We start from the raw sequence: 24,654 nt of genomic DNA on the forward strand, positions 1-24,654 counted from the left end.
CTGCCCTGAGTCCATCATTGGCTTTAGATTTAAATTAACCATATTGTCATGTTTAGATGATATACAGACACCTAAGTATATAGCCTTTTCTATTACTCGGGAATTGCTCATCTTACTTTAATTATTCAATACAATCTGAGTTTTCCCTTGGTTCAGTGCGTATCCGGTTACTAGTCCGAAGTTGTTAGCCTCACTTTCAATAGCGATCATGGCTGCATTAGGATCGGCTGTTACAATAGCTATGTCGTCTGCATATGCCAAGGATTTGGTGGGATAATCCTGTGACCAAATAGGTTCTATTTCTCTATTTCTTTCTAATCTACGAATGAAGGGGTCGATGTATATTGAAAAATGCAATGATGAACAATGGCAGCCCTTACGTGTTCCACTGGATGTTGTTAATTCTTTAGTTAAGCTGCCGTTCACCATGACCGCCGCCCTGGGGTTAACATACAATTTTTGCACTGCCTGGATATACCCAACCTTTATTCCAACCCTGGACATAGAAGCCCACAGAAATTGCCAGGAGACCCTATCAAGGGCCTTCTCAGCGTCAAGAAGAACCAGTGCCATAGGGTCTCCTGCAACGTCCATACTATCAAATAGAGTGATCACTCACTGGATGTGATTAATAGTGGATCTCCCTGGCACAAAACCATGTTGACATTTAGCAATTACTTTATAAATAATAGGAGCGATTCTATTAGCCAGGACTTTCGAATATATCTTTGAGTCTGCGTTAATGAGAGTAATAGGTCGGTATGAACCTAACTGTTCTGGAGGGTTTTTTTGGGGGGGAAAATGACTATCTTCGCCCTAGACCAGGAGTTTGGAGGTTGGCCACCTTTGAAAATATGTATAATAAGGTCAATTAAAATACTTTTGATTTGATTTAGAAAGGTTACATAGAATTCCGAAGGAATACTATCCAGTCCGGTTGCTTTCCCTTTTGGCAGGTTTTTTATTTTAGTTAAAATTTCTTCAGTATTAGGGGCCTCCTCTAAGATGGCCTGATCTTCATCATCAAATTTATTGTTAACTACATTATCTAAGTACCTTTCAATATTTGCTAGCCCCCCCCCCTCCTCCGTATACAAGTCCCGATAAAATCACCAGAAGGCATCTCTTATATGTTCTGGGTCAGTTATTTGGCCTGCCAGAGGATCACATATCTCATTTATCAGGTTTGATGAGGTCTGTTGCCTTGTACATATGGCAAGCTGGTGGCCAATTCGCTCGTTCATCTCATAAAGTATTTCTTTTTGTGATAGCGCTTTTTTTACAGCTTTGTCGGTAAAAATATTTGTGATTGCGGCCTTTAGCAATTGCCACCTGGCTTTTCATTTTTAATGATTCTTTGCGGGGAGGCAAGATTGCGTCCGACTGACATCTCCGCTGCAATGCTCTGCTGAGCACCCCCCTAATGACTGCTAAATCGCTTTAAATGCCTTCTGAACCAAGCATGAAGTTTTAAGAGCTACTAAGAATGCACTAAATCGAAAGGAATGCAGCCGAAAAACCTTCCCCGGGGTTTTCAAGTAATTCTCATCTGTACGCAAAGACTCGAGCTCTCACTTCTCCCCTGCCTCGAGGACGCCAGCACGGCTCGGGTTTCCCGGATTCACCCCGAACTGTGTGAGCTTTCATCAGCGCGGCAGAATCGCAGGAGTGCTTCTAGGAGCCACAATGCGCTCCTTGTCAAAAGAAAAATTTTCCAGATCATATAGCGCTGTAGATGATACGGAGATCTCGCGAAGACCGGCATAACCTCAGTGCTACTTTGTTTGAGCAACCGCAACAAACAAGTAAAGAGTATAGGCAAAGGGTCGAGAGCCAGCAAAGTGAAGAATGCGCCGCGATTGTTTCCCAAACGCTTGCGTCCTCACAGGCCAGCACAACGCTAAAGATTACCCTGCAGAAAAGGCTGGACACCCTTGGCGTGAAAGGTAAAGGCGGGGGAGAGAAAGGGGGGAAAGGGGAGAGCTTTGACAGCGATTACCGTAACTGTCAAAAAAGGTCCCACTCGATCACACAAAGAAACGGGCTACTCTCAGCCTCTAATCACCAGCAGTTTCGGCGCTACGAGAGGGGTGGAAAATGTTCCCATGTCTCCAGTAGAAATTTCTGGTGTGGTAACCGAGATGGCGGGTCAGGTTGAAGGAGGTTTGGCTGTTCATAACTCATCAGAGGTACTGTGTCAATCACAGCTTTCAGACACCCCCTCCCCCGCTGATCAGGGGGATAAAGCAACAATCTTAATACCTTCGATTCAGCCGATAGAGGGTGGCATTATGGACAATACTGCCAGTCTCAGCAACAACATCAGGAATCCAAGTGGCAGCACAAATACCACTCAAGGAACTGCAAAGTCTTCCTTAACATTGCAAGCTGCTAGCATTGTGCTTCAAGGTCACATACTCAAAACGCCTGATAATCAAGACAAGTTTTACTCCCTAACAGACGAATCGGTGCTATCAGACATAAGCATCTCATTGTCAAGCTGGGAGGAAGGAATTAAGTGGTATAACAGCTCTAATACGAACGCTCAGAAAAACAAACATGTCTTAAAAAACTACAAAAGAAGAAAAGTAGGGGTCGCCCAAAAAATAATTTTGATATATCCAACAAAGAAGATGCCACAGACCTGAAGTGGGACAACATTGATACCCCGCTCACGATGTTTTCCAACTCCACGGCAGCCTCTGGTGGTAATCAAACAATCATTGGTAGTGACAAAAGGGGAGACCACGGAGATCTAACCAGCTCTGGCAGCCATTCTGCAATCTATCAAGAGCTTCTATGAGGAAGTCAAAGCAGATAGTCGCAGATCATGCCTGGCCGCAAAGAAACTGCAAGGGGCAGTCAGGAAAGTCGGCAAAACCTGTGTCAACATCACAGATCGTATGGCTTTGTGGAGGAAAGGACGGAGCAACTAGAAAAAGATGTTGCCATGCTTAAAACACAGAATGATGAACATGAGGAGGAGGTCAAAGATCTTATGTGGAAGATGGGGTAGCAGGAAAATCGGCAGAGGCACAACAATCTCCGTTTCCTTGGGATCCCGGAAGGTGTAAAAAAAGATGACCCCTGAAAATTCATGATTACGCTTCTCAAATGGGCTTTGCCAGAGCTACGCTCCTTGGACTGGGATAAAGAAATTCAGCGAGCTCATAGATTTCCTCCGTCTCCCACTAAACGCACCCCGGCAACACAACAACATCCTCGTGCGATGCTTTTGTTTTTTGGTAACTTTCTACTCCATGAAACTCTCTACGGCTTGGCCAGACCCACAAATAAGCGGTCCTTTGACGGAATAACCTTTTTCACCAGACCTGATTTTGCGCACGCCACAGTCAAATGCAGGTGGAGACTCAGGCAGCTCTTTGACCTGTTTCAGAAACTTGGAACCGAGGTGTACTGTCAGAATCCGGCCAGACTAAAAATTGTATGTAAAGGGACCACACGTAGTTTTGTTCCAGAAATCCAGGCCAAAAAGTATTTTGAGGAAGTTTTGGGACATCAGTAGTGAGTGCAATATTATAATGCATATACTATTGTTATTTCCTTTTGCTATGGCCCGATAAAGAGAACTAGGCAGCTGCATTGTTTCAGGAAACAGATTTTAATATTCTTAGGGTTTTCTTCCGTCTTTTTCTCTTCTTGGTGCTTTTTATTGCATATTTTTTGTTTAGTTGCTACAGAAGGTAACATTTCGGGGGTGGGGAGCCTCAGCGGGCGCGTGGGGCTCCTGCCTTTCGGATGTCAAACCCCTGGCCCGGACGTGGCCAGGAAACCTCCAAAAGTGGTGGAGGGTGGAGGTGTGGGAGAGGGGAGAAACTTCATTAGGGTAAGCTGGTATGATGTTAATTTCAGGATACAGGGCAATAAATTGGCCATGTAAAACTTCGAGCAAACATCCGGAACAAACACTTTAACGAGATGGGAGTGCTAAGAGTTTTATCTATGAATATCTGTGGTAAAAAAAAAAGGCAAACAGTTGCGGTAGGATTACAGGCATTGGGCACTAATATTATCTGTTTACAAGAAACACACATAGAGGGTTAACAAACATACATTTTAAAAACACTTGGGTATAGGCTGATTTGTGCAATGACAGAGGGTGCTAGGGTGCGGGGGGTTGCTATTCTAGCCAAAGGCAGCGGGCATGTTTTTTGTCGCTCTAAAGCGGACAAATTTGGCCGCTGGTCGGTCACAGAATGCCAATATGGAAATGGGCAAAAGATAACACTCTGCCCTCTATATGGATGCAATAGCTATCCAGTAGATTGGCAGTGCTTGAGCACAGCCATTATTTTCTTGGCAGAGTGGTTTCAGATCTGGAAGTCAGGAGCGGCCTTAGGCATGTGCAAGCTGTGCACCTGCACAGGGCCACCAAACCCCAGGGGCCTCCACGCCAATATATATCCTTAATATAATAATCTTCTGAGGATGGATACATGTTTGCGTGGCGGCCCCTGGCAGGGATTTGGCGGCCTCCAGCTCTGTTCCACTTTCAAACACCCTAACCCCGGTCCCCCCTCTTCATTGGCCTCCACGCCTGCATTCCTCCTGGTTCCTGAGCTCCAGGGGTCTCCGCTCTGTCCGGACCCCCTCTTCCTGGGCCCCCTACCTACGCTCCCTGCCCAGGGCCGCCATGAGCCTAGAGCCGTCCCTGTGGAAGTGTACTGAGTTTGTGGTGTCAGAGGTCCAGTAATTGTACCCAGTTCTGCCTTTGAAGTAGGGAAACTTCAAAGAAGGTTCTTTAAAGTACACAGAGCTCCTTCTTTCGTGTCCTGGTTCCAGACTCACTACAGGGGGGTATTCACCCCTTTGTGTGTGGACAGGACACAGCCTATTTAGTTGTAATTGTGAGGATGTGCCCAGCTCCCCCCTCCCATCCTTTCAGGAAGACCCATTAAGTCACACCTTAGTTCCCTTTGTGTGTGGCTGTCTAAAGGGAATACACAAAGTCCAGCTGTCACCCATCCCTGACAGTGATCAGAGACAAGCACCAGGTCCCCAAACAGCTAAATTAAGAAAATGCCAACCTTCTAATAATAATTTGTAATAAGAGTTTTTTTAAGAGGAAGTGAAAGGAGGTCATGCTGCTCGTTGTGACGCTCAGAAGCTAACCCCTGACGAAGAATTGTAAAGATTCAAAATGCATTGGGAGAACGTTGTTGTAAAAAGACTACTTTTCAAAACATGTTTGACCTCACATTCCTTTGTTAAAGCCTGGATTGGCAACCTTTGGCACTTGAAAATGTTGAATAAAGAATAAGGGCAAACATGCTGTCTCCATGATGGTGACATTTTAAGAAAGACGTATGACATAAGGTTCTGGATTAAGATTGATGAGCTGATAAAAATGATGTAACTTTGGAGGAAGTGTTTCATTCAGAAAAGATCTCCTTTTCAGCAGTGCGACAGTTGGGCGCAGGAGAAATGTGCCCTTTTGGAGCATTTTTTTCAAATTGAGCTGTGATTAGGGGCGTTTTCACTGCTGTTCGCACTCATTTCAATCAGTGAGTTGGATTACAAGTGCAATGATTAAAGGGAAGGAGTGCAGTCGCTCAATAATGACTCATCTGTCCAACTTTCTAAAAGTGGCATTTTCAGAATTGTAATTTATAATCCAAGTTAACCATAAGTTCTGATTTTAAATTGTGATACCAGAGACACCAGACTTGAAGCTTCAATTTCTTCCCAATTTGGAATTACACTTATAAAATGTTATTAGGTAATCCCAATGTTATCCTATGGGAGAGATTTCTCTTACAGTGCAGAAAAACGATGTTGAGACTTAAAAGTATATGTTCTACTTTTTAAATACTTTGCACCCTGCCCTTGGGCTGTCTGAGGCCTACCTTTTGGGTGACATATTTGTATTAAAATGAAAGTTTTCGGCCTGGTAATAAGTTTAACTTGCCAGGTCGGCAAAACAGTTTAAATCATCATGCACAGGCTATGCAGTTGCAGACCTGAGACACAGTTATGGGGCTACCTAAGTTTGGTGCCACAATCAGTGCTGCAGGTCTACCAGTAGCATTTAATGTGCAAGCCCTGGGAACATGTATTGCCCTTTACTAGGTACTAGATACATTAAATATGTCAAGTAGATATGCATCAATATTACCATGTTTAGTGGATAGAGCATATGAACTTTAGCACTCATAAGCAGTAAGCAGTGCTGAAGTCCTAAAGCCAACAAAAACAAGGTCACAAAAAGAGGAGGAGGAAGGCAAAATGTTGAGGGGTGACCCTTGGGAGAGGGCCATGTTCCAAAAGATGCCACCTATGCTATCTACTAGGTCAGTTTGATATTAAATTTATCTTGCTCTGCCCCTATGATAAATCTTTCCCCCAATCTTTGGTTCACTTCTGCAGATTTTATCAGATACCCAGTTGTAAATACCTGGCAGCTGTTTAAAGATTTTATGGATTTTACCAATAATGACCTGCTTTTTATTTTCTCTGTCTGTTGCCTGATCCACATGTGTTACTAAGTGGGAGGTTTCTTGAAAATGGCTCTGCGCAATAGAACATTAATTACTATTCAATGATGCTTCCTAATGTGCCTATGCACTCAATCTTCTCACTTGCAATTTCTCTCAAACATTTGATTTAATTAGTGGACATTTTTGACTTTAGGAAGATACTGGATGATCATTTGTTTTCTAGGGGATGTATCTTTAATCAATTTTAGCTCATGGTATTGCATACGGTTTATATTATGATAAGTATTTTTAAACAGGGTATTGTTGATACATGATCAACACGTGGGAAAGTTTTCCATGTCTGACTTGGACATAACGCAGAGATTGTGTTGTTTATTTTATCGTTTTATTATTATATTTGTATAATCGAATAAATATTTACTTGATTTATTTGACACAAGAAATTGAAAACAGCAATTGAGAATCAGAATGTCAACGTTTCAGGGAAGTAAAGGAAAATCAAAGAGATTATGTTTCTGTAGCATAGAAAAGGCATTAGATTTTTGAAGAAAATACTTTATTTCTGGTGGACACTTCTAACCACAGACACCCCGCCTTTAGAATATTCCCAGCCACTAGACTGGACCCGGAGATTCACTTTAGTACTGCTCCTATGTGCCTAGCTGATATTGTGCGGCTCTGAGTAGACTGCATAGTCCTGGAAATGAGAGAGCGAAGACACAAGTAAGCACAACGTGCTGATGTGAGTTCTTTATTTCTGCTCCCATCTTTTCCAGACTTCCGATCAGTCAAAAAGTTTCCAAAACCGATGAGAAAATGGCAGGCTTCAAACAGTTCAGAGCCTGAAGGAAGCAGGGGTAGGCCCCAGATCTACAGGGACTTTGACTTGGTGATTGGGCTTGGGGCATGACTCCAAAATATGCAACAAGTATGTCCTCATGCATCTGAAAGTGATTTGAGACCTGGAGACAAAACTTTATGTCGCTGAACCTAAAAAGTGGTCATACTCAAAACATAGGTCCCACTCCCATTCCATGTCAGGGTCTCCATCTCAGTCAAAAGGCTGTTCCAGTGAGAAGTCCACTCCATGCTCAAAGTTTTCTTGTAAGTCAAAATCGTAGTCCAATGCGTACATAAAAAGGCAACACCATATTGACAGAGAAGATCCCTCAAGAAGGCAAGCAGTTATCAAGATAAAAATTACACTCCTTCTGAGTCCCCAAATTTCAACAGGATTTCACAATTGTTCCACGCGCACCCTGGGTTTCCTGGGCTAACACCAACTCCACTGCAGATGGCAGCCCTCAAGGAGGACATGCTGCATATGTTTTGGTGCACTTCCAGCTCCCTCTGGTGCACCTTCAGGTCCCATAGAGCTGCATTTGTCTCCAGACTACATGTACATGTCATCTGCACAACTAAATGCCATCTCCCCCTTCTGACCAAGTACCAACTCTGATACACACTTCAGTCCTGGTGCCATCATCCATGTGGTTCCTGCTGCACTGGTCCCAGCATAGTTTTTTCTGGAAGAAGTTATGTTGACTACAATATCAGACCTGAGTTGACAACCACATGATCTAGCCTATGTCATACTAAAAAATGGCTAAAGGTCAACTTATTCTCAAACAGCCTGACTGTAAGCCGAGACCTCTACCTCGACACTCCTATTAGCAATGACTACATTGTCTTTTTGAATCTTATTCTAATCAAGACAGGAAGCACTTATGTTTTCTCTGGATATTAATGATGTGGGGGATGGGGATAGATTTCTTCCCCCTGTTTACCAAGATGATGCTTTGTAGCAAGACTTACTAAATGCCAGTGGGCTAGATACCTCTCTGGAAATAGATCTGGACTGATCATGTGGGCCACCCACAGGGCAAAGTGCCTCATTCGTGGTGCTAGTTTGGAAACAAGCTGCGATGCTGGAACTGTAGTTGTCCACCACTGAGACAAAAATGAACATCCTAACTGAGATTTTACAGCCAGGTCCCTCTTCCTGTGAGCCATGACTGGCAGTTGAAGATACACCTCTTTAAAGAACAGTATATCATAATGTAGTTAAATCCCATAACCAGCTAATGTTGCTTCTCTTGTTGGCTGTACCCATTCCTTTAATGCTATACACCACCCCAATGCCTTATTGGCTATGTTCGTACTATACAAATACCCAGCACATGTACACGTACAATGCCCTTACGGGAGCCCTGATGGCTACGAGGCCTAAACAATGTGCATGTTGGCTGGTCAGTCAATCTGTATCTTGGTCATAGGCCTTCTCCGGGTGATGTGGACGTTCCTACTAGGCACCCTACAACATAGAACTTGATTGAATAGTCTTTAGCAAGTAAAGTCAATCCAACTTCTGTTAAAACCGTTCCTCCAGATGTGGAATCTATGTGAATTTATGCTTTCGGAAAGAAAAGGATTTATTTGGCTACCGTGGTTTTCAGATCCATCAATGCATTTTACCTACTGGGCAAGCACACACATTCATTATGCAATATGACCAGCACTATCTTGCCAGTGGCTTCTAAGGATCCAAGGGCTTCACTTGACCCAGATGGTACATGATGGCCAGGATGTGGAAAAATGCATACTATGGGATAGCCTGAACATTATTGCTCACATTGACCAGATGACTCATCTGCCACCTGATTTTCTGGTGGTGTGCAGGAATCCACCAGTGGGTATGCACTTTGATAGGTCCAGGCTCTTCAGAAAAAATGTTGATTTAGTGATAGCACGATTCAAGAAAATGATACCACTGCCAGAACTCTGGGAAAATTGAGATCTGCAAAATAATTTCTTGACCATTTAAGGAAATTCATGGTTTACCGTGGAGGGCTTTTTTAACAGCCAGTGCTATCTGTCTCTCCTGGTTGTACAGCAGCTGCCCCAGTCCTTTTGAGGGTGTCGTCATGTCACTACTTCCTGGATGGTGTCACTCTGTGTACTACAGAGGGATCAAGAGGTTGTGACTATTAAGATATGAACTGCTCCCTTAAGAAATATATCTAGAAAAAGAACATGAACGAGTGAGGTGGGGTTTTTGAGCAGGGGGGAAAGCAATCAGGGTTGAGGGGATGCCACATGTGAGTAGAGATGTATTGAGAAAGGCCAAAATATGTATCGTACCTAGGCTGAACGGATACCGTGATCAAAAGTGGAACAGGCCATCATCATTGGAGCTTTAGAGGGTGTACATGATAGTAATCAAAAGCTGTATAATAAAGCGTGCATATAAAGGGCAGGGTATATGAGGGTACTTAACTATTGTGTCCTGAAGGGTCAATGTAGGAGACCAGGTCCTGTCTTGCCCAACAATCGCAGAGCTCAATTTGATCTACAATGTAGCTATCTCCCTAACAATACACATCAAGATTGTTACCTATGGGGACCACATCTCTTATGCCATTGACTCTAGTGACCTAGTAAATGCATTAACCTGGCTATTCGCATGGGTGGACCTGCATCATCGAAATTGCATTGGTAACTCTGCTATTTCCATTGTTTTATATTACTTAGAAAATATCTTATTTTACCTAATGAAATACTTTTTTGATTGCACAGAAAATAAAGATACTACATCCTATCAAATGGCTAACAAGATGATTGATTATTGGGATGCAATAGGCGATCAAGCAAAACACAATGCAGCCACAGTTCTCTCCATGACAATGGCGGCTGAACTTGTTTGTAAGTAGCAAATTCAATACATTTTAATGCACTGTCTAGTGGTTCTCATAGGGCTCTAGCTTTTTGTGGAAGTTACGTATATCAAGATAGGATGTGTGGGCAGTTTTCTTCCTGCAAACAGAGCAATACAGCACTAATAAAAACCTTCAAAGACAGCTATTGTAATTCTCACCTCTGAAAAAGTCTAAACTTTTGAGGTGGGTATAGACAAAGTGTGAATACTATATTAACACAATATACTATAGTCCCGGAGTTGAGAGTATTTTCAGGAGAAAACTGACCAAACGTGCAGTAATACACCACACATACCAGTAAATTAATAACTTGGAGTTTCCTCAAGCCTGGAAGACATTGTTATTGTAAACCAAATGTTTGTGAAATTCAAATTCATTTTGCAATTGCTTGTGTTTTTTTGCGGTACTGCATGGGTAGAAGTGACAATTGTTGCATTCTTTTTGTCCATGTGACATCACCATTTTTCCTCATAGAAAAACTTTAGCCTTCCATTGAAACCTTTGAAATCTGTGATTGTGTGCCTGACCTAGAGTTTTGTGGAGTTGACGCTGTTCCTCAACAAACCTGGGGTAAGCTGTCTCTTAAAGAGGTCAATCAAGCACTTTGGGCCTCATTTATGTGAAATTGGCATAGGGCAGCACCACAAGTCTTCTTGCTGTGCTGCCCTATGCCAATGTGAAAGGGCAGGAATGAACTATGAAATATGGTGCATTCCTGTTATTTCCACCTATGCTGGTGCAAAATGTGCTGCCTAGCACAAAAAAGGTCTCTTGCACCATGGTGCAAGGGTGCCTGCATTGCATGCAGGACTGTTTTTGTGTAGAAGGAAAAAAATGAGGAAGAATATATTTCTCCTCATATGCCTGCTCTGGGGAAGCGTTAGGTTTTGTCGCTGCCCCATGTGTACGTAATTAAATACATTTTGGGCAGCATCAAAATCCATGGGTGTTGCGTGGGAAACCCCATTGCAGCACCCCTGGAACGCCTCCCTGATGCAGAGTAAGGCAATGCAGCAACTTGTGCTACTTTGCCTTACTCCATATCTATGAGACCATGCAAAGCCACGCAAAACGGAGGTGCTCATCCTAGGATCTTCCCCCTCAGCTTGGGACGACTCTTGGTGGCCTTCCGCTCTGGGCACAGCACCCACACCCACAGACCATGCACGTAACCTTGGCTTCATCCTAGACTCCTCCCTCTCGATGTCCAGACAAGTCAACGCAGTCTCGTCCTCCTGCTTCAACGTACTTCGCATTCTCAAAAAGATCTTCCGCTGGATCCCCCTCGAAACAAGAAAGACTGTCACCCACGCACTGGTCACGAGTCGACTGGACTATGGTAACACACTATACGCCGGAATCGCAACAAAATTACAGAAAAAACTCCAGCGCATTCAAAACGCGTCAGCGAGACTCATATTAGACATCCCTCGCCAAGATCACATCACCGGACATCTAAAAGACCTCCACTGGCTTCCCGTCAACAAAAGAATTACTTTCCGCCTTCTCACCCTCGCACACAAAGCCCTCTACAATCTAGGACCCGAATGCCTCAACACTCGACTGTCCTTCTACAAACCCACCCGCCAACTAAGATCGTCCAACCAAGCCCTTGCCGCAGTCCCGCGCATCCGAAAATCCACCATGGGTGGCGGATCCTTCTCCTTCCTGGCTGCCAAGACTTGGAACTCACTCCCCACCCACCTCCGCCTTACTCAGAACCACACCTCCTTCAGAAAAGAACTTAAAACCTGGCTATTTGACAAATAATGTTCCCCTTCCCCTAATGATCCCCTCCCCCTAGCGCCTTGAGACCCTCTGGGTGAGTAGCGCGCTATACAAATGCCCGAACTTGAACTTGAAAGTGGCTTTGAGTAGCATCGTAGATATGGTTGAGAGATGTGCACCACCGGAGAGCCAGAAAAAGTGGCGCTTTGGTGGCACTAGCATCTCATACATAAGCCTTTAAGTTTCTTACAGCAGAAATCACAAATAGCCAGATGTACAAAGCGTTTTTTTTGCTCGCAAATGGCCCGATTCGGGACAAGAAAAAAGCATTTTCTGATGTACCAAACCCTATTTGCAAATTTGTATTCTATTACCGAATTGCAAATAGGGTTTGCGATTTGGTGTTAGGAAGCATAGGGATTAGGCCACCCATTCTCAACTTCAAGTTGGTGGTAACCCATTCGCAAATGTGAAGGGGTCTCAATATGCCTTTTAAAAAACAGACAATGGCTAAAGTAAAACATTAATTGTCTAAAATTTGTAAATATAAAAAAGCTGGTCGACATTGAGTCCAGCCACCTAGCCTTACAATTGGCAGGATCCACCTCATTCTCTGTTTTTCATTAAATTTGCAAAAATAGAACAGCATGCATTTAAGATTGCACAGATAGATCATCGCAATGGCAGTGGCATAGCTCTTTAGACCAGTTGTTTATTTCGGGGAAACTAATCAGATGATAAAAGGTCCCAAGTCTGAGTTGGGTTAAAACATATCTATCATACCTGCTTACAGTAAATACGCCTGGATGTCATGAGTTGTTAAAATTGGTGCTGTTGTACTGTCGGCTTATTTGCTTCCGGAATGTATCTATTGACTCCTTCCTGGATACAGTATTAATAGATTCAGGGGAATTTGAACGGTGCAGTACATTCCCCCTTGATTTCATATCATATCTTAGCAGTCCCCCTGCTGTACAACTGTCTCAAAAACTGGACCAACAGGGGATCCACCCTCATGTCACTTAAAACATCCCATAGTTTACTGTGAATAACAGTTAAATGCGGCTGTGAGGTCAACGAAAGCTAGATAAAATCTCCCAGTTTTAACCTGCGTGTATTTCAAATAAATATTTCAGAAAGTCACTACACCGAGGATGTGTTTGTTTGTATGTACATGAATACATTTATATTATAACTTGTAACATGTTGATCTCTGATATACCCATTATCCGCACTTTGGTGGAATTAGAATCCATGTCCAAAAATACCTCAACACAGCAGATCCTCCATAATAGAGGCATTGACAGCTTGACCAATGTTGCCAGTCCATTCAAGCCCCGCTCTACATTTACCCCCATGATGCTGAGGGACGCAATTGATATCTTTAATCACGTCATCATTTATGAACTCAAGCATCACAACAAACAATATTTTGACCTAATGAAAGAATTGGAAAAAAACAACGAGGTCATCATCAACAAATCAGACAAAGGTGGTAACATCGTACTTTGACCGAGAAATATGGACCTTGAGGAAGCAATGAAGGATCCGAAGGTCTCTACTTGTTACAGAATCTCCAACCATAAGGAGATGGCCTCAAGCAACAAGGAGCTCAAAAAACATCTCAACGCCTACAAATCGGATGGCATCCTCAGCAAAGATGAATTCTCATTCTTGAACAATGATTCTCCGGTGCTCCCTGTTCTATATTTTCTTCCCAAGGTATACAAGAGTGTATCACCTATTCCGGGCCGTCCTATCATATCGACTCGCAAAAGTACATGTGAAAACATATCCAAGTATGTAGACTTTTTCCTGCAGGAACTGGTGATGAGCTTGCCTACATACCTTAAGGATACCAGTGACTTTCTTCTCAAGGTTTAGGACATCCCATGGTCTGATAAATACATTCTGATGTCCTTAGGCATCACCTCGCTCTACATCAGCATTCGACACTGTGATGGTCTACCAGCCTGCAAACATTTCCTCAGTAAAAGATCAATTCACTGTTACAAGCACAATGTATTTATCCTGCTTCTCATTTAATGGTGCTTGTGTCACAATGTATTCATGTTTGGTAAAACTGTTTACCAACAGCTCAGGGGTGTTGCCATGGGGGCCTGCTTTTCGCCCAGCTACGCATGTTTCCATGTGGGTTGGTTGCAGGAGCTATATGTCTCCAATGGCACACTACACTCCAAGCTGCACAGAAAATCCATCACAGGCACCTCTTCCTTACATGCCTTGAGCTTTCACCCTAGACATTTGATTGCCAGCATTTCCTATGGCAAAATGTTGCGCTTGCGTAGAATTTGAAGTTCCACTGAAGACCTATATACATGTCAGAGAGAGACACAACAGAGATTCAGGGCCCGTGGTTATTCTAAACACAACATCATCACGGCAACCAACAGGGCCAACTCCATACCTAGAGAGGAACTCCTAATAAGGGAGGCCCACGACAAACACCAATACTGACATACAGGATGAGACAGACAGTCCAGGTACTGTTAATACCCGTCCCATCATGACATAGAACACAGAGGAATGTGCCATCAAATCCATCATCAACAAGCACTGGAAGATTAATAAATCCAATCCTTCCCTGGGGCCCCTGGTTACTAAACGGCCTGATACTACTCACAGGCATGCATTCTCATCCATGATGCCTTGGTAAGAAGTAGCCCGGACGTCCTCACCAAATCCAACTGGCTGTCTGATGTTAAAGGTTTCTACAAATGCAGTAGCTTTAGAGCTTGTAAATTTGGGAGTAACATCACACAAATTGATTCCAAATTCAGGAGGGAGCCGCTCACCATGAAACACAGACTCACCTACAGAACAGAGTATGCGATCTACCTACTAGAATGCAAGTGTGGGTTAAGGTACATTGGCAGCACTAAACTGGAAGCTCATTTCTGCATCCTCCAACATGTTAGGACAGTGATCCAAATTGTCCAGTACCCAGACATTTTAAGGAGGTGCACAACAACAACCTTAAACACTTGAAATATTCTGTAATAGACTGCATACCCCCACTGAGAAGGGGAGGTAACCAGTTGAAACAACTCTGGCAGCTGTAAACCCAGTACATTCTTGAGTTCAACACTAAAGCACTGTCAAGCCTTAATACTAGTGAGGAGCTACACAATTTCCTATAGAACTCTATGATCAGTTATCATCTAGCCTTTGATCAGTCGATCTTGCATTGTCTAAAGGCTATCTGTATAGGTGTCTGTCATTGTTATAATGCTGTCAATGTGAGCTTCAATTCCTGTATTGACTCTGTTGATGTGTATCATCTTGTCACTCTTGATTCTTGCCCTGGTACAATATTTCACATATCATCCCTTCCTCTTACTTATTCGTCTGCAACAGAAGGTCGCATTACAAGCACCTTTCAGCTGTGACTTTCAACATGCATTTGTGCATTTCGTCCTCCAGAACAGTATGCATTTGTTTTACCATCGACCTTTCCCTGTAGCGCCATTTACGTCCAGGATGTGCATACAGCATTTAGGATTCCCACTCCACTGTACTTTACCTTCCGGCTGGAAGGGGGACACGGTCATGCTCTTGTTTGATATTGTCCTGTTTGGTCGTAGCTCACTAGCATTTTTAGGATTACGGTTACGTTTTAAGTACTCTCTCACACCAGCACAACTGAGCACCTAAGTAGAGTTGTCACTCTAATTTTAAATATAATTCTTCACACTGGCATTGACATTTGGCACTGCTTCAGCACTATATCACTTTCCCTATTTCACTACCCCAGACGCCCACATACCAAACACTGACATAATAGTGTTGTTTTTTAACATCCACCACGGCACTTTTCCGTCAGTCTACACGCAGGCTCAAGCTACCTAATATTTATAGATATATTCTGTCTGCTTGCTTGCTGACTTACACCTCATGCATTTGTGCTCTGCAGTCTGCGTACTCACTGTTTGTTGTTAACGTTATCGGACTCCATGACTCCCGCAGGTCTCTGTGAGCCAAGATTTGCCTCACTTTGACCCAGCACTTTTGTGCTCGGTTCGCGAGCCGGATCTGCATTAGCTACATGTGACATCTGCTTTTCCTCCTTACACTAACCATGCCTGAAGTCTTTTCTTCCTTATGGTCAGTGGTGTTCACCATTGATATTTTTGAGATTTGTTTTTTTTTATTATTTACCACTTAGGTATTTAATTGGTCTACTTAGACGGAACCAGTCATTCTTGTATTTATTCATTGTATTTGGACGTGAGCTGCACAAAATTGCTTTTGGAGGCACTGTTATCACAATTTCACTTTATATAATTCCATCTCTGTTGAGTTAAAGCGATTTGGAGTCAGTCATTCATGCTGTTTCGTAAAAATTGAGTGTGTCATCAGCAGAGTCATTTGCATATGACTTACAGGCATAAAAACGTGAAATACTCCTGTCTGAAAAATGTTGTAAAATTGTACTGAATGCTTACTCATAGCTCACTATGTATGAACATAGTAAAAACACTATTATGCCTATTTAAGTCACCAATTACCTCAGAGAGTGTTGTGTGTTGATTTAGATACCGTATATAGATTTCCTAATTTATGCCCTTATATAGGTACAATTCACATTGCCCTTATTTAGGCATAGAAATCCAGCCCTTATTTAGGCATTGCCTATGCTAACCAAATACAGGCATGGTCAACTACATCCGTTCCTCTTCGTCACAACGAGTTCTTGGAAAACCAGACTCTTAAGCATTTAGGACTTCCCCTTGCCTGTATATTGATTTCTCCAAGAACTAATTTATTATGCATGAACATCTATTCCTTAGATGTTCATTCATGACGTTCATATGCCCGAATTGTACGTCAATACTGGCATTCCTAAACACCTTCAAGGTATAAATATACCTTCATTTGCTATGGCAAGGCAGGGTGCGGTTCCGCTACCTACTTGCACGACGCGGCTTGCCACAGCAAGTCCCGAAGGAAGTCAAGTCCCCAACTGACGCACTGACCAGACGCTGTCATCGTCCTCGCCGAGAATCCAGCTCCAGTGTTTCTGACTCCCCTTGCGAGGTGTTAGAGATCGTGTCCCGGGAAAGAGATACCAACCTCTCTCATTCTAAGGTATGGAGCTGATTAGAACCTAGAGAAACTTTTGTCAATTCTTGGCAAAACTAAAACAAGACTATAGCTAAAACAGCACCTACTTATTCCCTCGTACTACACTTAGGATAGCCACACTGGGGTAGGATTATTTTAGAAGCAACAGTTGAGTACTTTAGCCTGTGTTATTTATACACGTATTTTTATATATGTCATAGCTACAGACCGTGCTATTGCAGTATTATTTTATATTACTGCTATTGCTGTACGTATTATACTTCGCATTCTGTCTTATGATTGTAGTAGTTCATATCTCTTGCATGAAAAATAAGACTGTTCAATAAACCCTTCTATTGAAAACGCCCATCTCTCTATTTTAGTGCAACTCTGTAGAAACAAAGCATGCACGATTGACTGAGTGAAACTGTAATCTATTGTTTCCACGACTCTGAAGATATTGTTCCGATTCTAAGGGAAACAAAGTTGTCATGTTTATGCGGTTGTCAGAAATTAATCCCTTCTTGTTTATTCAAGAAGTTTCTAGTGACCTCTGAGTTAACTGGAACACACAAGTAATTAAGTTTCATGTACTCGATAGAGACATACTGACCTCACTCCTATGTCAAATCTATAGTGTATATTATTCCAATGCGCAGAGCCTATCAGGGATATAGGAACTACACTACGGGAGCGCCATGTGATCAAGGCTGCAGTCCAACTGCCGAAACGCGTCTTTTGGACTTTGATGCTGCATTAAACAATGTTTGAATTTCACCGCAATTGGAGTCTGTGCCCTTGTGCTGTGCTGCTGTGGCCAATTTCTTTGGGATACTTGCTTGTATATATATATATATATATATATATATATATGGTGATCAAGGGCGGGGCGACCCGGCTGAAACGCGTCATGTTGTGTGAAGGCTAAAATAAACTGCACTAATTTCTAAAAACCTTTTGTGGTGGTCCGTTCCTGTGGAAGTGAAGGAGTTTGCTTTTCTGTTCAGGATTCGGTTCTCATATATATATATATATATATATACATATATATATATATATATATATATATATATATATATATATATATATATATATATATATATATATATATATATTCCATATGAAAAGCCCCACAATTGAAGATTGCCGCTCACGTTGTGCTTTCAATCCTTTATTTGTATGGCAGCAATGACAAACAGCTCCGCTCACATTGAAAGTATACGCCAATGTTCCAAATGCCTTTCAGGCGTCCTTCCACCCTTGATCTCAGGAATGGCTCCGATGGAAAGCAGCAGGCAAAGATGATTGCACTTGTGGTGTGTTTAAATGTCCCGCCCTGTGGGTGTAACAGCCGCGTGCATTGTGGTAAATGAAGTCTTTAAATCTTAAAAGCCTTAGTGGAAGCCTCCGCTCGTTTTCTTTTTGCTAAATAAAAAATCATAGTGGGATTCAGTGATTCACAGTGCTGTTTTCATGCTGATTCATGCCAATACAAATTGACACGACGTTCCTTCAGCATTGTATTAGTAACACCGCACGGACCCGCTCGTCTGCAGGGGGGTGTCTTCGCGACCTGGGAAGGCCGCCACATATTCCATATGAAAAGCCTCACAATTGAAGATGCCACTCACGTTGTGCCTTCAATCCTTTATTTGTATGGCAGAAATGACAAACAGCTCCGCTCACATTGAAAGTATAGGCCAATGTTCCAAACGCGTTTCGGGCTTCCTTCCACCCTTGATCTCAGGAATGGCTCAGATGGAAAGCAACAGGCAAAGATGATTACACATGTGGTGTGTTTAAATGTCCCGCCCTGTGGGCGTAACAGCCGCGTGCATTGTGGTAAATGAAGTCTTTAAATCTTAAAAGCCTTAGTGGAAGCCGCCGCTCGTTTTCCTTTTGCTAAATAAAAAAACACAGTGAGATACACCTACCTGCAAGTGAGTGCGGCTTCATTCGCGCTGGACGAACTTTGAGATATATATCTATATTGGACTTGTCCCCGTGAGTGCTATTTACTTTTTGCGCAACGGAGCTTTGGTCTTAGTGTGACCCGCGTGGTACCGTCACCCGCTGTTACAGCACCCGGCCATGAGTGAAGGGGAGTAGACGGACAGTGAGCTTATATATATATATATATATATATATATATATATATATATATATATATATATATATACTTGCTTCGTTCTCTATTTGAAATTGCCCACTTGGGCTATACGATGATGAGACTGCATTATTTAAAGTTTTGCTTTGAGTTTTAAATTTGTCATGCCCATTGGTGTGAAAGTTGTGTCCGACAAAAAGTGCTTGCATAAACGCTTTTTTTTAAATGAAATGAATAGAGCCCCAAATGTACGCGGCTGATGAATTGAGAATAAGCAAACAAAAACATTAATTCTGTTTGTTCCCCGACATCCGATTCATGCAAAGTATTATGTAGTTTGTTTAAAAAAATCTGATTTTGAATTACGAACTGGATAATCATGTATAAACTACGAGTCTGTCTATACTGTTTATGATTTTGTAGTCCAACACGTGACGTGTAATTGAATAGATTTAAAATGGCTGCTTCTGACTCCGTAAATATCGGTGAGCAAGGCTGCAAGGACAGCCGAAACGCGTACGAGTCAGGCCGAAATAAATTGATTTTGAGCCAGCAACACATGGCGTCGTGGTTATCTTTTGGCTACGAAAAGGGTAACGTGCATTGCATATATATATATATATATATGTCTATTTTTCTATGATATAGTCGCAGGATGTTGACTTGAAGTAACGACATACACATGTGGATTCGATGAAGTGTTATTGATTTTGTGAAATTATATAAAATAACGGTGATCTAAATGGTTGCTTTCAGGAATAATGAATGGAAAGCAATGTTGGTAACATTTTTCGCATGAATTTATTAGGAATTGTTACAATTTTTATCTAGTATATTGGGTGGGATATTTCGATTAGGAGGGTGGCTCCACAATAAATAGTGCTGCCTTTAACTGTGTATTTATGCAGTTAGAAATATAGAAATGTCCCTGTAACTTGTAATTTGTATTTAGATTGTTAATTATTTGTCAATACATTTTTTAAATGTAGTCACTGGTACTAATATCACAAATCAGCATTTATGCTGTAAAAAGTTGTTTGTATATGTCGTTTTTTATAATGGAATCTGCATTCAAGCAGTAAAAATAACAAATCTAACACCTCTATCATACACAGTGCGAATAGGCTAATATGTCTTTTGGCTTTGTACAATGTCAAATGTATTCGTAAAAGAGATACATTTTTACTATGTCATTGGCTTTGCTGATTTAGATCAATGTGGGTGAAAGTACTCTGTCTATGTTCATGGCCAGTAATCATGTGACTCACAAAGGAGGTGGAACACTGAAGTAAAAAAAAGTATATAAAAAAAAGAGCTGACGCGGTGCTCGGTGTGTGAACAAGAGCACTTTGATGCTCGAAACGCGTCGCCCGTGAAAGGTTAAAATAAATCTTACCTTGCCTGAAGCCGCGGGGTCCGTCTCTTCATTTCGCCGCTGTGGTGGAGGTTCTGAAGATTTCTGTCATATATATATATATATATGACACCAACTTCCTTTGTGAATTCCTTTGTAAACAAAGAGCGAAAGAACCGAGCCCAAACTCCGTTTTGCGTGTGAATTAGATTTATTCAATCATATTTCAGCAGTCCTGCCCGACGCGTTTCGGAGCCCAGCTCCTTGGTCACGGTATATATATATATACACATTACCTACTGGCGGTCGCCAGTAGGTAGTTATAGTTAGGACCTAGTTTCCATAGGAAATCCGCAAGATTCTATTGGGAATAACTTTGGCGCCGGTTGATGAATCTTCGCGAATTTCTCAAAGAAGATGGCCCGCTCCGCTCCGCTCCTTCCCTGAAAGCTTTGGGGGGATTCGTCAAGTGGGGGCTGACAAAAAAGGGGGGTCCCAAAACGTGTTTTCCCCATGTTATTTTCCATAGGACGATTAGACACGGCTACAACCCGAACGGCTGAACGGAATTACAAGAAATTTGGCAAAATGGTAGAGTTTGATTCGCAGATCACGCTTTTGCTCAAATGGTGTAAATCCATCCAGTAGTTCCTGGCAAAATCAAAAGAAAAAAATTATATATATCTATAAGCGCGCACCATGCGTGCACCCGTGCGTGCACCGTGCGCGAATCGGGTGTGCGCGAGCAGAATCCTGATTTGCTGTTAGACGTCTGTCAACATTCTAATCGGTGGAAACCAGAAAGTGTTGCCCGCCATTTTGTCACTCCGAGGCAGAAGAGAGCCCAAACCAACATTGGAGAACATGAAAAGGGGGCAGGGTAGAGACTCCCTGACCCCTAGGCCTTTTCAGGGGGTCCCTGAAGAACCCCGAAGGCCTAAAAGAATAAAAAAAATTCTCGAAAAAATCGCCAGGTGCGCGAACGTTGCACGCATCCCCAGGCAGAAGAGAGTCAAAAACAAAAGTGGAGAACGTGAAAAGGGGGCAGGGTAGAGACTCCCTGACCGCCTAGGCCTTCTCAGGGGGTCTCTGAAGGACCCTGAAGGGCCCCGAAGGGCAAAAAAAACATTTAAAAAAAATAAAAGATTGCGAGGTGCGCGCACGTTGCACGCACCCCGAGGCAGAAGAGAATCAAAAACAAAAGTGGAGAACGTGAAAACGGGGCAGGGTAGAGACTCCCTGACCCCTAGGCCTTCTCAGGGGGTCCCTGAAGGACCCCGAAGGGCAAAAAAAACAATTAATTTTTTTTAAAAAAGAAAAAATCGCGAGGTGCGTGCACGTTGCGCGCACGTCAGAAAAAAACAAAACAAAAAAAATACAGTTAAATAACAAGTTTGAGTGTTTAGAAGTTGGTTGGCTCTAAAAAGAGCCATTGTGTTCATTGAGTGTTTTTTGTACCTACAAGTAAGTACCGATGCAGAGTCTAAAGTTCAAGAGGAAGACTCTGTTTCCCTCATCTGTGAAATGTACACCGTCTCCTCTATAAATGCCTTGCATGTTGTAACGCAAGTTGATGTGGTATATAGAAGCCATACCATAGTCTCTGAGGAAAGCAGAAACAGACGTATTCACATGTTTCCTTGCTTTCTCAATCTGTGGACAATATTGGTTGGACCAGTTCCATTTTTCCCTTTGGCATATATTAGAATATACAAAGGCAGTTTGTGGAAAAAGTGACATCAATTGCCCAAAGGTGTTCTTTAAAAGCATTTCCAGACCTACCCCAGTCAAAGTGCCTAGGTCATTGCCACCACAGTGCACAATTATGAGGTCAGGGTGTGGGAGATGCAAATAGGATTTTACCAATGGCATCAATTGGTAACATCTTAATCCTCTCTGGCCAATCCAAATAATATCCACATTTGGTAAATCAAGGTCGAGAAAGCATCTATTTGCTGCATACCTTTCACTCCAGAAAATATAGCTGTGTCCTACAATCCACACTCTAAGCATCTTGAAGGGAGATCTGGTTGTACTCAGATGGGCTCTGGGAATGAAATGGCAGTTTGAAAAGTAAGTGTTTAGAAAAAAATGTGGATGAGGTTCGGTACACTTCAAAAAAAATAAATGATTGATGGTTTCTGAAAATTCAACATTGAAAACTAGGGTGCATGCTACTGTTTTTTTTTTAAGGAGAAATGCTAATGGTTGAGAAAAAGTGATTGAAAGGAACATTCCACAGGATACACTGCTGTATTGAAAAGTCAAACACCCTTGCTGGTTTGCTTTGCAGATGAACTTTTCACCTGTGTGTTCAGTTAGGTGTTCTATGGAGTGTTACCATGGTAACAGGCAGAGAGAGCAGTGGGGGAAGGTTGAATAATATGTGAGATTGAAAGTGTTCAAATGTAGAACCAAATAAAATGTTAGTTTGGTTTTGAATTTGTGTGGGAAGATATTTGATTGGTTATGTACAAGAATATGTGTGTAAAATGAGAGGGAAGCTATGCCATTGTGTGGTTGCAGTGACTGGTGCACAATTCAGAGATTCTGCTTAAGAAAATCGGGTGTGTGATTGACACTGTTCTGATACTACAACAGCATTGTTAAAGGTGAGTTGTTAATTTGTAAGGGGATCTATGTTGTGCACTTTAAGTTAAATTGAAAAATGTATTCTAATGTGGAAGCCAGTGTTTATTTGTGTAGAGTCTGATTTTGAATGTGTCTGCTTTGGGAAAAACATTGTGAAAGGAGCATTTGGTATGTTGATGTGTTTGAGGAGATATTTTTTTGCAGTACAGTGCTGTTGTTAAAAATGTAGAGTTTGTACATGAAGTGGTCTAACCACTTACACACTTGTATATCAGGGTTAGAATTCTCAGATAGTCTCCTTGCAATCTAGTAAACATTCTGGGTGTGCTGCACAAATGCCATAGAAAATCTTTCAGTAGCAGATAGTAGTTATTTTACTGAATTGCAAGGGATATTGCCATGTGTCTAAGGTCACAGTGTGAGTCAGAATTAATTTCAGAAAAATGTGGCAGAATAATTTGCTCAGTTGATGTGTTTAAAAATATGGGAATACATGCACTCATGAAGTGAGTCAGGCTTTAGGACATGTACTGGTAGAAAGTCCTATGCAGCATGTGTCAGGCCTCTCAATTCCCAAATAGTCTCGGTGCCGTGTAATACAGATCCTGGGTGTGCTATAGAAATACCATAGCAACTCTCTCTGTAGCATGTAGTAATCATTTCAGTGAATTTTCATTTCTACATTCTCAGTCCCACCTTGACCCCCTACAATGTCTGAACACCACTGCACTGTCCTAAACCCTGAAACACCATCCCTAGCAAAACCTGCCAAACTCTTTCAACACTACTGCACTGCTGTAAATCCTGAAACTGCACTCCCAGCAAGACCCCCTTCCACTGTAGTAATCATTTTACTGAATTGCAAGGGATACTGTCATGTGTCTAAGATCACAGTGAGAGTCGGAATTCATTTCAGAAAAATGTGGCAGTATAATTTGCTTAGTTGATGTGTTTAAAAATATGGCAATACATGTACTCATGAAGTGAGCCAGGCTTTAGGACAAGTAGTGCTAGAAAGTTCTATGCAGCATGTGTGTCAGGCCTCTCAATTCCCAAATAGTCTCCATGTTGTGTAATAAAGATCCTGGGTGTGCTGTAGAAATGCCATAGGAACTCTCTGTAGCATGTAGTAATCATTTCAGCGAATTTTCATTTCTGCTTTCTCAGTCCCACCTTGACCCCTTATACTGCCTGAACACCACTGCACTGTCCTATATCCTGAAACACCATCCCTAGCAAAACCTGCTAAACTCTGTCAACACTACTGTACTGCTCTAAACCCAGAAACAACAGGCCCAGCAAGACCCTCTTTCACTGTAGTAATCATTTTACTGAATTGCAAGGGATACTGTCATGTGTCTAAGATCACACTGTGAGTCGGAATTCATTTAAAAAGAATGTGGCAGAATAATTTGCTTAGTTGATGTGTTTAAAAATATGGGAATACATGTACTCATGAAGTGAGTCAGGCTTTAGGACATGTTGTGCTAGAAAGTTCTATGCAGCATGTGTGTCAGGCCTCTTAATTCCCAAATAGTCTGCATGGTGTGTAATAGAGATCCTGGGTGTGCTGTAGAAATGCCATAGCAACTCTCTTTGTAGCATGTAGTAATC

The 24,654-nt window shown here is 42.2% G+C and overlaps 1 protein-coding gene across 2 annotated transcripts in view; it reads left to right on the forward strand.

Annotated features, from left to right (window-relative positions):
- Window positions 1–24,654, forward strand: part of LOC144767454 (cytosolic phospholipase A2 gamma-like) — an 892,628-nt gene that overhangs the window by 622,165 nt on the left and 245,809 nt on the right. For both annotated transcript variants that reach the window (XM_078650877.1, XM_078650878.1), the window contains one exon: window positions 10,035–10,160. In XM_078650877.1, coding sequence (XP_078507003.1) covers window positions 10,035–10,160 — 126 coding nt within the window. The remainder of the gene's footprint in view (window positions 1–10,034; window positions 10,161–24,654) is intronic.

This window comes from Lissotriton helveticus, chromosome 7, assembly GCF_964261635.1.
Source record: "Lissotriton helveticus chromosome 7, aLisHel1.1, whole genome shotgun sequence".
Classification (NCBI taxonomy): Eukaryota; Metazoa; Chordata; class Amphibia; order Caudata; family Salamandridae; genus Lissotriton; species Lissotriton helveticus.